This window comes from Python bivittatus, unplaced genomic scaffold (genome assembly GCF_059951505.1).
Source record: "Python bivittatus isolate LINGU-HERP-01145 unplaced genomic scaffold, Pbiv_v1 ctg000480_np1212, whole genome shotgun sequence".
In the NCBI taxonomy this organism is placed as follows: domain Eukaryota; kingdom Metazoa; phylum Chordata; class Lepidosauria; order Squamata; family Pythonidae; genus Python; species Python bivittatus.
Window position 1 is genome coordinate 21649681 of NW_028277075.1, and position 12958 is coordinate 21662638.

Consider the following 12958-nt stretch of genomic DNA (forward strand, 5'->3'; position numbering starts at 1 on the left):
GATTTGAGTGTTAGGAAAAGCTCTTTCGCGCGAAACGTCCCGGATTCACGGACGGCGGATTTCCAACTCGGCGGGATTGATACTCGCGCGGAGCGTTACGCAGACCGACCTTCTGGGCTTTTGAGAAGAGCGGCAGTAAAGGAAAGGAGAAGCCTTGCGCCCCTGCAATTTCATGCGTGCTCAAGCTTCCCTGGGGGAAGTCGTATAAAGGGGCCAAGCCAACAGAACAACGCTCGAGAACCTCCGACGACTGCCCGCCGCGATCCACGGAGTGGCATTTAAAATACCGGAACCAAAAGGCTGGCTCACGGAGGTCGACGGGCTTGTTTGAATGGAACACCGAGCTCTTTGTACGAGGAGGCGGGACTGAGATTGCTGCAGCCCCGGGAATGAAAGCGCTGGCGTAGAGCTGAACATGGAGTGTGATATTCTGGACGCGCTGGAAGCTTTAGGGTGAGTTGGAGGAGAGCCATTCAAGCTCGGGGCAAGGGTGGTAAGGTTCCCGGCTGAAAAAAGGCCGTACGTTGATTGCACATTCAGGACCTCCTGGGCGGTGCAGAAAGGCAGGCTTGATCGGGCTGGTTGAAGTCCTCGCCTTCGTCCAGGTCTCCCGCTCATCGCCTCGGTTCTCCCGCCGGCGAATCGAAGCGCCTCCTCGCGATTCATTTGAAACCCCGCGGGGCTCCCCTTGCACCCACCTCTGCGCGGGGGGATTGTTCCCACAGCTTGGTCGGAGGCGTCTACTGTGCGCGAGCCCAAGTCAGATGCGGACAGCTCTCCCTATCTCTGCGAATCAGAGACTGGTGGAGAAATATTCTCAAAATTCGTTGTAGTTATCCCAGGGATAAATGTTCTTCTACTATATATTCAATTCATCCTCTTCATTGATGCACAGAGTTTAATTTTTCTCTAGTTGCTCTTACAGGCTTGATTGAGTCCTAATTTTTATATTGCCTCTGAACATGAGCAATTTGCCTGCTCAAATGCTAATATTTGCATTTGGCTACCTGATCTAAATTGCTGAAGTATGGACAGAATCAGGCATTTTAAAAGAATAACATATGTGGATTAGATTCTTGTGGGAAATAATTAGTTTAAAAGATTGTAGATTGATTGATTGATTGATTGATTGATTGATAGTTGGCAGCCTGATTCTAAGGATGTTTACTTGGAAGAAAGTCATGTTGGTTTCAGTTCAGTATCTTCCAAATAATGTGCATTGTAATACACAATAAGAGACCCAGTTTGGTATAGTGGTTAAGGCACTACACTAGAAACTGGGAGACTGTGAATTCTAGTCCTAACTTAGGCATGAAGCTTGTTGGATGATCTTGGGCCAGTCACTTTCTCTCTACCCTAGGAAGAAGGCAATGGCAAACCGCTTCTGAAAATCTTGCCAAGAAAACTGCAGGGACTAGTCTAGGTAGTCACCAGGAGTCGACACTGATTTGAAGGCACAAATAAATAAAAATGAATAAATATAAACATATTTAATTGTACTGCATTGTATCTTGTACTTTCTTTTCAAGGAAGGAAGAATATGCTTTGCAGGAAAACAGTTCAAATTTTAAACCTTGGCTGATTTTGAAAAAGTTAATTGGCATTGGATCTCATTAGTACCTGGATGAGAAATCCCAGTGCTGCAGATGGTTAAAAAAAATAATAAATCCCAGCATTTGGTCCATGTGGTCTTCAGGACTCAAGCTCAAGTCATGAGAGACTTTACTTTTAGCAGACATGAGGGTGGTAGCATCTTCAGGCTTCTTGTATTTATATCATTCCCTTATGAGAAGTTGTAACCGGGTAGGTTACCAGACCATACTGAACCACAAACTACTGGCTAGCATGTGATGTAAACACAGTCAATGTATTTATGGCTATTAAAATTTTCCTCTTGGATCAAACTTGGGTCAGTCAATCAATCTTGGGATCAATCCCAAGAGGAAAATTTTAATAGCCATATATACATTGGCTGTGTTTGCATCACATGCTAGGCAGTAGTTTGTGGCTCAGTATGGTTTGGTAACCCAGCCAGTATGGTTAATAAGTGATGGTGTATTGTACAAACTCAAGTAATTCAATAAACTATGGTTCAGTTAACCATGCATTAATGTATAGTGTGAACATAGCATGTGACAAAAAAGTAGGAAACTTATCCCACAAAGAAACACAGATATGGAGAACATTGTGACACAGTGGACTGTGTGCCAATTTAGTGTAGTGTCCAAGGGCAGTTGAGGACAAATTAAGGGTCCTTGTTCTTATAATTCTTTATAATTCTCTCATTATAATTCTTTATCTTTAAATGAGACTTGAACTGAACAGTTCTTCAAATAGAGGATTCCTTTTGTCTTCTGTAAATGTAGGACATGTGGTTATCTTTCTGGGTGAAGCAGTGGTGCCAGGTAATGGGACTAAGATAAATTGGTAGTTCTGTATATGACAAAAATTGTACTTGCATATTTAAATGTACTTGCATGTTTTGGTACATAAACATACTCATAGATTACTGAAACACAGAGTACTCAACCTCTGTGCTCATAGGTTACTGAAACGGGAACTGTGTGTAGGGACACGTCCAACCAAGCTATGTGAAAAATTCTCCCTGGCAGCAGTATTCAAGGGGAATCAGCCCTTCTTCCTGCAGGATTTATAAAGAAGCAGGGGTAGGTGCTTAGTTAACAGCAGAAGAGACCAGGAAAGAATGGAGGCATTGGGTGGGATTGCTTGATGGCAGGAATTTGAGGGAATGTATTAAACCTGTCTTTCTGCATAGCCCAGGAGATGTCCTTATTTGAACCAGACTGACTGTGCATCCTAGATACCAGAAATTCACATACATTCAGTTGCAGCCACTGTTTCTGCATCCATGAGGCACAGTTCATCCGTAGAATGGGCCCCAGTAATGTAATTCTCCCTCCCTCCTGCATGTGACTCAGATTCATTGTGGAGGTTGGAAGACTTTAGACAGCCAATCTGAGAGCTGCAGGAGGAGACTATGGAAAATTCCCAGGTATGAGGAGAAGTGTGCTCCGAAGGTCATTTGTAACTAGAGCATCTCAAGTAACTGGGATTGTCTTTGTTTTTTCAGTGCTTCTTTATGAATGACTGAACACAGTCTGTTCTGAAACTTTTCCCTATTTTTAATAATTAATTTTAATTTTTTTTGTATTTTTGAGTTATGTGTTTTGAATGTTGTATTTTTCTCTCTAGATATAAAGGCCCTCTTCTGGATGAGGATGCTCTTAATAAAGCAGCAGAATGTGGACTGGCTTCCCAAGATTTCTGTGAGCTTTGTGTTTGGTTAAGCTCCAGAATACAGCCGTTGTGTAACCTGGAAGAAAGCATCTCCTCAACAGCTGGTATTTCTTACCTGATTTTTATTTGAAACTGTTGGAAGTATGTGTATGAGAAAGAAAGAGTCCTAAATTGTAATTAATCTGTTACAATTTCATTATACTTATTTCCATTTTTTAAAATAATATTGCAATGGAAGCTTTTGGGATAATTTTTGACATTCAGTTTTACCGTTAATATGACACCTCCAATTTGACAATTCTGAGGGTTTTTCCTATTTTCAGTTGGAAGTAAAATCATTGCTGTGTGAACCTGAACTAGAACTGAATTTCTGTAAAAATGTACATACAGTAATGAAAAAAATTATTAGGTCTTTTGTGACAAAATTGCTTCTCTTTTTCACAGAGAAGCAAGCAGAATTTTCCAGGAGAAAAGAAAGTTGGGTGATTGATACTTGTTGCAGAACAAGTGCAAACTGCTTCTCTCATAGTTAAAAGATAAGCTTGTGGAGCAGTGTGAATTTATAAAAGTGTATTTCAGATGATAAGGTGAGTTTTTGAGTCAGGCTAGATGAGTAATACAGTTATGTTCACACAACATGTTAAAGCCATTGTCAATTTTAACTGAATTGTCGAGCAACCCATTTGGTCTTGCAAACAAAATAATGATGGCTTACTTGTACAATTCTAGGTGTGCTCCTCTTTTTATTGTTGCTTTTACATTGTACTGATCTGTAGATTAGTTAGCAACTTTAGTTGGTCACATAAACAAATAGGCAATAAGCCAGGAACCCATGATCCAACAATACATTCCTGTTTTTATATCTTGCTAAGTTGTAGTTGCAATCAGTAAGTCAACTGCAAACCAGTTTCAAGCTGATTTAGTGAACTAAAAACAAACCATGATTTATTCCACTAATATCACAATGTGACTCCAGTTATGCATTATGATATGCTCAAAGAAACATCATTGTGGTTGAACAGGCAGTGTGTATCCAGTTAATGAGAATACCAAGTAGAGAGATGATGGCCTTTTGTAGAGAACTGCTGACATCTGTAGATATTTTTTGTCAGTTCAGTTTTTAACATTTCAAGTACACAGAGAGAAGGATCACTAGTTGATTATTTCCTTGTTATGCCAAACAGTAAAGTTAAGCAGGGAAGTGGATGAGTAATTTCCCCCAAATAACTGTCAGTTCCAAAAGAGGTTATGCTTTTCACTGGAACTCTGTATTATGCAAATACAGTTTATACTTGTTTACATGTTGATTTTTATTGATGTTCTCTAGAAATGCCCTTGTGTGCTTCTAACTTTTCAGCTCTTTTTATGGTGTATGGTTTGTGACTAGAACTATTCACAGTATTTTTAGATCTGGTCCATAAATTTAATTACAGGACTTTCTCTTTGTTGCTCTAAGAGACAAAAGGACCTGACTAAATTAAGTTCAAATTGTATCTATTTTGTTTATTTGTCTGTACTACAAGCCAGTATAAACGTAATTACTTAAGATTAATATAATTTACATACTTTTTGTGGATTGACTTCCAGAGGATGAAGTTTTAATGCATACTAATAGGATATACACAAACACACACGTTGTATTTTCATGCACTCCATCGCAAATAAAGCAAATAATACATTACTATCAAAAGGACCATAGTTACTGAATGAACCTTAACCCAGCTAGCTCAAAGTCTTTAAATGGCTACTGAATCTGGTTTTTTTACAATAATACCTAAAATGGAAATAGATTTGAAGATATCTGTTTTTCTCTTGATTTTTTTTAAGGTGGTGAAGATGTTGAAAGTTTACAGCTTGAGATGAGTGGCTTTTTAAAAGAACTGGCTTGTCCATATTCCACACTTATATCTGGAGAAATTAAAGACCGATTAAAAAAGAAAGAAGATTGTCTTAAAGTCCTGTGTAAGTTAGTAGATGTTCCTTGTTGCAATATTACATCTGCTTGTTTTGTTTCCTGAAATTTTCCAGAAAAGGAAGAAGTCCACTTTTTCTGAAAGTTGCTTCATAGAAGATTTGACACCAAAACATTCAGACTAAAGAAATGTCAGGCAGGAGATAGGATTTTTATTTCTTTATTTAATCAATTTATATGGCCACCCATCTCAACAAACTGCTCTGGGCACCTAACGTTATTAAAAAAATAAAAACATTTACAAACATTAAAATTCATAGCAGCTCAGAAAACAGCAATGGTTAGTATAACCAGGAGATGGAACCCTTCATATTCTTGGGATCCCAGACCTGAGCCCAGAACCAGGTCTTTTTGAAAGGCCAGCAGGGTTGGGGCCAATCTGATCTCTGGAGAGCAGGCACTACATCAGAAAAGGCTTGTCTTATGGACCCCACCAGCCAAAATTCCTTAGCCACTAATACCCAGAACACACCCATCCTACCGGACTAGATAGGATGGGCAGAAACAACCAGGGAGAGATGGTCCTGCAAGTAGGAAGTCTGCCTACCATGTCATTAGTATTTTATTAGTCGTATGTTCATTACTACTGCTGAATTCCTCTGTTGGCAAGAATTTGCTGTTGCACAGCCTGGTTCACATTAACCAAGTATTAATTCATTAATATTTTCTCTCTAAAGGAAAAAGTGGATTGCTCTGTTACAAAATTAACTTTACTTTTAATCTACTTTTTATTTGCTTTATGCCTTATTTTATTTTATATTTTTTTGCTGAAACAGTAACACCAAGTTTTTACCTATTCCTTTTCCTTTCTCATTTTATAGTATTTTTAAGCACAGAACTTCAGGCTTTGCAGATACTACAGTTTAAACAATGTAAAGGTTCTTGTTTGGCAAAGAATGATGAAGTCCATCAAGAAATCCAGATGATCTGTGATGTTTTAGGGGTACCAAAGTCATCAGCATCTTCTGACTTTTACCCTCTCCCTGTCTTATTAAACAATATCGAGTCAAAGGTATAGTATATTTTATATATTTGAATGATGTATAACTAGTTTCAGTCTATTGTGAAGAAAATAGAAAACAATACTCTAATCAAGGAACCACCAAGGAGGAAAATACTCCCCACCAAAGCTGGCAGGGCAAGCTACTATATATAAACAAGCAGCAAATCCCACACTCACTTGCACTGATGATGTTACCTATTTGGGTAATAAAATGTCTATAAGCAAACAACCAAGCTCAGAGAGCACCAAGAACTTTACAGTTCAACCCAAGATACATATATTCTCTTACATTGGAACTAAAATCATATTAACTACAAACCTATAAAACTAGAAAAAGAAGAAGGTTGTGGTCTGGCGTTCACATGGGTGCCAGGCACATAAGGACTCCACAGGCATATAACATTGGAAGGGCATTCCATAAGCAGGATCCTACAGCTAAGAAGGCTTTGTAGCTATCTACCTAACTTCATTTGGTAGAGGAACCCAGAGAAGGTGCATAAGGGAGTGGCATTTAACATGCAACAAAGAAAGAAAGCGCAGAGCTCTTTGGGTGAGCCAGCTATATATTATTCCATGTAATTTCCCCATTCTTGGGAAATGGTGGGAGAAACAGAGATAGAAAGCATCTTGCCTGCATGTACAAATCAGGGTATTGGCTGCAGTAAGATCATTTAAGATAATTGTAATTTCTGCTGATGGGTGCTTCATGCTGTAATGTAATTGCCTAGATATATAGGAGATTCATTTTGGAAGTCATAATGTTTAAGAGATGTCTGTTCTACTTTTTTCAGCTCAAAGATGTTTTGTCAAAAATTCCAAATGCATACATGGAGAAACCTCTGCTAAAAACTCCTTTGAATACAAACCAAATGGTAATACCCTTTTTCTTTAACTTACATATTTAGTGGGCATACAAATTAATGCTTGGTTATATTATATACTACATTTTGTTTCTCTGCATTTATTTGGATCAAATGTGAATATAGGAATTTGTATTTATTGATGTTGGATTTGATTAATTGTGCCACCAAGTTGGTGTCAACTCTTAGCAACCACATAGACAGATTTTCTCAATGATGATCTGTCCCCAATCTGGTGATTCAGATCTTCCATTGTTGGATTTAAACATAAGTAACTTTTACAAAATGATTACTTTAAGTGATTTCTATTTGCTGTAGAAGCAGCTGGAAAAAATAAACGAGGCTCTTCTCACTGAATATGAATGCCGCAGGCGGATGTTAATGAAGCGTTTAGATGTAACTGTACAGTCCTTTGGGTGGTCTGATAGGGCTAAGGTGAGTATATTCTATTGCTTACTTCTTGTTGATTGATGAGAGTGCTGGTGTGGAAGGTGTAAAGTTAAGAGTTTTTCTGTTATACAGAAGAAAGAAAATTCCAGCTGTTTGTATCTCTTTTACTCATTTACATTTCAGCAGGTGTAGCACTTGGCCAAATTGGTCTAGGCTTGGAAGCTATAAAGGGTCAGGCCTTAGTTGGGACACCATTGAGGAGCAACAGTGCTGTAAGCTTCACTCAGTAGTTGAAAATCATTCTGGAAGAAGAAATGGCAAAACGCTTCTGTGTTACAGTAGTGAAATTTCATGGATATGTCCCTGTAGTCAGCATAACCTTGCTTGACTTGAGTGTGTCTTTACATTGTGTGTGTGTGTATTTATATTGTAGCGATAAAGTTTTTTTCCTGAAAAAATTTAATGTACGCTTTGAAAATGTTATTGAATATTAATTTTGAATGAATATTCAAAATATTGAATATTAATTCAAAGATGCATATTCAATTAAGATCCTACATATATAATCTTGATTTTGATAAAAGTGAATTCTGCATGAGCTCTGGCATCTGAAGAGGAAAGCTATGACATCAGTTGAATATAAGTTTTTTTATTTTATTAAAGCAACAAAAACATAAGGGTTCTCATTGACTGTACAATCTACTTTATCTAGCCCCATCTTAACCGTGTGATGACATTGTTTAAACAATCAAGTGTTATTCCCAAGCCTTTCAGCAGCTTTTCCTTTGTTATTAGGAATTTACTTGAAACTAAACTGCAAAACAGAAACTTAACAGTATATATGACATAGCTACATAGTGCAGTAAAGTTAGACTTCCTAATTTGTCACTCTACTTTGTGATAGTTTCTGTAAAATATAAAATATGTCTATCCAATTTTTTTTAGGTGAAAACAGACGATATTGCAAGGATTTACCAACCCAAACGTTACGGACTCACTTTTAAATCAACAATTTCAATAGCTCATCTTCTAGCTGCTCGTGAAGATTTGTCAAAGATAATAAGAACAAGCAGTGGATCTACACGGGAAAAGACTGTTTGCGCAATCAATAAGGTATGCTTTTCATTAATGCAGCAGTTATAGATTTCTTATATTACTGAACCATTAAGAATTTGTGCTAGTTCTCTGAAATGTTAATATTTCTGATAATTTTCATGGCAATCCAATGAGGTAAGTTATTCTGAGAAAGTATGTGAGGTATGAGTCCCGTTTTTCTGCATTTTGGCAGTCAGTTGTGGCAGCACCTGGAAAACTGGCAAAGGCATATATGCTTTCATCATCTGTCAGACCTTTGTAAGCTCTTCTAGTTACTAAATATGTCTACTAAAATTCCTACTGTGGCTCTGCTTGGTTTCCTGACCGGTTTTGTACTTGAGCCACAGTGTGTTCAGTGAAAAATGTTCTTGAAGTTGGCAGAAATACCTCTTGGGAGATGGGTTATTTTCACTGGACCTTTAATTCAAGTTAGAAGTGTAAAATTTTGTAGGGTTGATTTGAGAATTGACAGAAGATTGTGTCTTTGCTAACATGAAGGAAATAAAATCTGCAGAAAACTATTCATAGATTGTAAAACACAAGCAGGATGCTAAACTTCAAGGAAACACTTGTTTGTGCAAAGAATCTTAGCACTGTGTATTTAGAATCAGTGCTTATCACTAATGTTTTTTATTTGAAGATGAAGCAGATCTCTCATAACACAATGTTGTGTCATAGTCTTTTAAAATGGAATATCTTTTTCCCCTACTATGGCCATTGTATCACATCACCTTCACAATGCAGTGTGATACGATGAGAGACAAATGGTTTTCAGCTGGAAACTTGTTAGGGCATTTACCCTATAATAATGAATACCCTGATATTTGCAAGCTTCAGAGATACTTGGGATGGATACAATACCTTAATGGGAGAGATGGTGAAATCCTGGTCCTCACAGCATGAGATAACAAGTTATTCAGTGAATTGACTTACTGCTTTCAGTGAATCAACTTTCAGTAATGTACAGTTAATACAGATTAGCTTTGTATTTTGTACCCAGTGCCATTTGGGATCTAAGAAGTTTATTAACTGCTTTTATTTGTATGTCATTTTTCATAATTGACTATTCAATTATAGATTATAACTTACACTCTTTTAGAGTAATACATTGATGGATGAAAACCTGGTGGTTTGAACCACAGACATGCATACATAACTACACTTTCTCTCTCTCTCTCAATAATTTGATATTCTGAAGTCAAAGGGAAATATGGTCTTACTGGGCTATGTATGTTTTTGAACAGGTCTTGATGGGAAGAGTACCAGATCGTGGCGGCAGACCAACAGAAATTGATCCACCACCTCCTGAAATGCCCCCATGGCAGAAGAGACAGGATAGTGGTGGTAGAGGAGGCAGGGGAGGTTGGGGAGGAGATGGTAGAGGAGGAAGAGGTGGAGGAAATAGAGGAAGTGGTGGGTGGGGTGGAGAGGGTGGATGGGGTGGGAGTGGTAGAGGAGGGGGTAGTGGTGGCTGGAGGGGAGGGGGTGGATTTCAAGGGAGGGGTGATTATAGTGGGAGAGGAGGATATGGGGAGTCATTTGGTAGAAGGGGAGGTGGCTACAGGAGATATTAACATCTTTAATAATGTTGACTGACATGCACATACCTTGAAAGTAGGGACTCAGAATACATTATAGCTGATTGGCAGCATGATGCTTGAACTGCATTGATCATCCTTACTGATGAATTACTGTTGTTCCATTCATTCAAAACCACCTTATACAAAATTAATTTTCACTACAGACATGACTTCTATTCACGCAAGTGTACGTACCTGCGCAATTGTCATTAGTGGGGATATATACATGAATGGAAGCAATGACTGATGGAAAATCTTTGTGTTGCAAATATGCAACAAAATAGTTAAGTACAAGCTTTTCACATTTGATGCTAAACATAGAGAGTATGTGGTATTTTCTGTACAGAACCAATGTCTCTCTAAAAAGTGTGTGTGAAGTGTCTCTGATTATTTTAGTTCAGTTTTTTAGTTTGTTTGTTTTACATTATTGCTCTTCTGGATTTTTAATAAGTCTGCTGAAAGAGACATGGCCCTGAAATTGAAAATTGTGCATTTACCTCGTCCAGCCCTTCTGTTGGGAAAATTCCAAGCATACAAAGAGGAAGCATTGGATTTAGCTTAGTAAAGGTACGCAAGGCACCTTCAATCAACATAGCCTACTAGGAGATGCAGTCAGTCAATACTGGTTTTCTGATGGGAATGATCAGGAGATAATATTATGGTGGGTGCCTGAAGGCACACAGAATATTTAAACAGCAGTTTCATAGGATGTATTCTCTTTCCCATCTCTACCTGGATTTTTCCAAGAGAAAGGCCAGTGCAGGTTTGCTTGACCAAAAGTATGTATTTTCTGTAGTTCTTGATTTGGCCAACTAAAATTACATTTGCCTGTTGAAGTATACAGCTGAGCAGAAAGAGAAATCTTTTGACTAAGCTGATTAATGGAGTGAGTATTCAGTTCAATTGTTCCTGATCTCAGTTGACTGCCATCTCTCTTACAGTTCTGCCTCTTAGGTTGTTCTTTAGGTCTCAGGTTCAGATTATGTATGCTAAGGTATTATTCAAGCAGTTATATAGTATAGAGGGTTTTGTTTTAACTGATCAAAAATGAAAAGCAAAACATATTCTTCTCCTGAGCCAAAAGTGAAGAGAGACTGATTATTTTTAACCTGTTAAAAATATAATTGTTTAACATTTCCTGACCTTCCCAAATCAGAAAACCTTTCAAACTAAGTTAAGGATTCACAATTACTGGTAATTGTATACCTGTAGTTTTGACAACCTCTAACAATGCAATAAACATTCAATACGTTTTATATGTTTAAATCTGAATAGTGTATTTTGTAGAACTTGAAGTTCTTATATAAATAGTTTGTATTAACAGTTATCCAATTTTGTGTTTCTGTTCATATAAATGGAGCATCTTTTGAAAAAAAAATTACCTTTTAATGGCTATCTAGAGAATGGTTTAAGTAATAGATTGTTTACAGTTGTGAACACTGAGAAATAAAATATGGTAAAGTTACTATAGCTGTTTTGCACATTTAATAGAAATGTAATAGAAGTTTATTTCTTCAAAATATCTTTCATTTAGTTTTGTTAAAAATGCTCAGATCCTTTTGCTATTTATACGTATTTCATACTTCTCTAAAAACACATTTAACTTTGGAAGACATGCCCATTCTGCTGCTATCATTTATCAAGGTGACTAATGTATGGAGGGAAATATGTGGTAATCTATGATCAAATGCATTTGAAAAGTTACAGGTTTTCTTAAAATAGGTATAGAATTTTGAAATGGGCATTTTCAGAACACTTCCATTAAGATTAGACCACATTCAAATGTAAAATGGTTGTTTTGAGTTTGAAATGTTTTGTTTACCTCTTGAAAATCTATACCTACCATTGGCTCTCACTGAAAATCAGCAAATCATTTCTTGGGCAGAATTGGGCAAAATTTGCAGAAGTAATCATTTATTTTCTTAGTCATTGGTTACAAAAAGAAAGAAAAATATCTATGTCAATTCAAAACCTAGTAGAGGTTTTGAGTTGACATAAAGAGTAGTAGATATTTGGCATGGCCCCAGAATCATCTTCTTATCAGTTGTTTGTCATGGAGGAGATGACAGCCATGACACTGGAGAAGCTAACTTTCTGCTGGAATTCACCAGATGTCCAGTTTTATTCTGAATGTGTTTGCATGTTTATAGCTAGTATTCAGAAGACACACACACATTTCTAATGGTTAATTTTCTTTAACCGGGTGATAAAAATACTAGCCATCACCACATGGGGGCACCTCTTTTAATGATCTGATGAGCTAGGGAAAACCTTGACAAAATATGTCAAAAATAAAATAGCCAGATATAGTTCTACAAGCACATTAATTTTACTTAATTTTAATATTAAAAAAATTATATTTATCATATTCAGAGCCAGTGCATTTTAAATTAGTTTTTGTAATAATTCTATTTATAGCAGGTGAAGTACACTAAAAAAAAGTCTTACTGCAGTTTTAAGTTCAGAAGAGTTGCTGTATAATGTGATGGCCTTGAACAGTAGCAAATACGTATTGGCAGTGACAATTTCACTGTTAGCTGCAGCAAAATTTCTCTATCAACTGTACATAATTAGCTTGGAGGGAGGAGCTGCAAATGAATAACTCTCGGCAATAGGCTTAATCTGAATTTACTCAGAAGTAAATCCCACTGATTTTCACAGAACTTGCTCCCCATAATTTTAAACTATATTCCAATTTCCCTTGAAGAGGCTGGCTAGATATCTTACGGAGTTGGGACCCATGCCCCTCCTAGCTGGTCAAGGCCTCCTTGGTTGGGTCCAAACAGTGTGTGAATGCCTC

At 37.3% G+C, this 12958-nt stretch overlaps 1 protein-coding gene across 1 annotated transcript; it reads left to right on the forward strand.

Annotated features, from left to right (window-relative positions):
- The first annotated feature begins 268 nt into the window (after window positions 1–268).
- Window positions 269–11623, forward strand: TSLIG3B (tRNA splicing ligase complex subunit 3B). The gene is made up of 8 exons (XM_007427257.4): window positions 269–453; window positions 3214–3362; window positions 5086–5220; window positions 6052–6242; window positions 7025–7105; window positions 7412–7528; window positions 8429–8596; window positions 9823–11623. The coding sequence occupies exons 1-8, from the start codon at window positions 416–418 to the stop codon at window positions 10150–10152; spliced, it is 1209 nt and encodes a 402-aa protein (XP_007427319.1). The 5' UTR covers window positions 269–415; the 3' UTR covers window positions 10153–11623.
- The last annotated feature ends 1335 nt before the right edge of the window (window positions 11624–12958 follow it).

Bases quoted from the DNA above. Each gene is read 5' to 3' on its own strand.
- TSLIG3B (XM_007427257.4), top strand. From the start codon at position 416: ATGGAGTGTGATATTCTGGACGCGCTGGAAGCTTTAGG. The intron at 5,221-6,051 runs GTAAGTTAGTAG...CTCATTTTATAG, and splicing joins AGATTGTCTTAAAGTCCTGT to TATTTTTAAGCACAGAACTT. The intron at 7,529-8,428 runs GTGAGTATATTC...AATTTTTTTTAG, and splicing joins GGTGGTCTGATAGGGCTAAG to GTGAAAACAGACGATATTGC.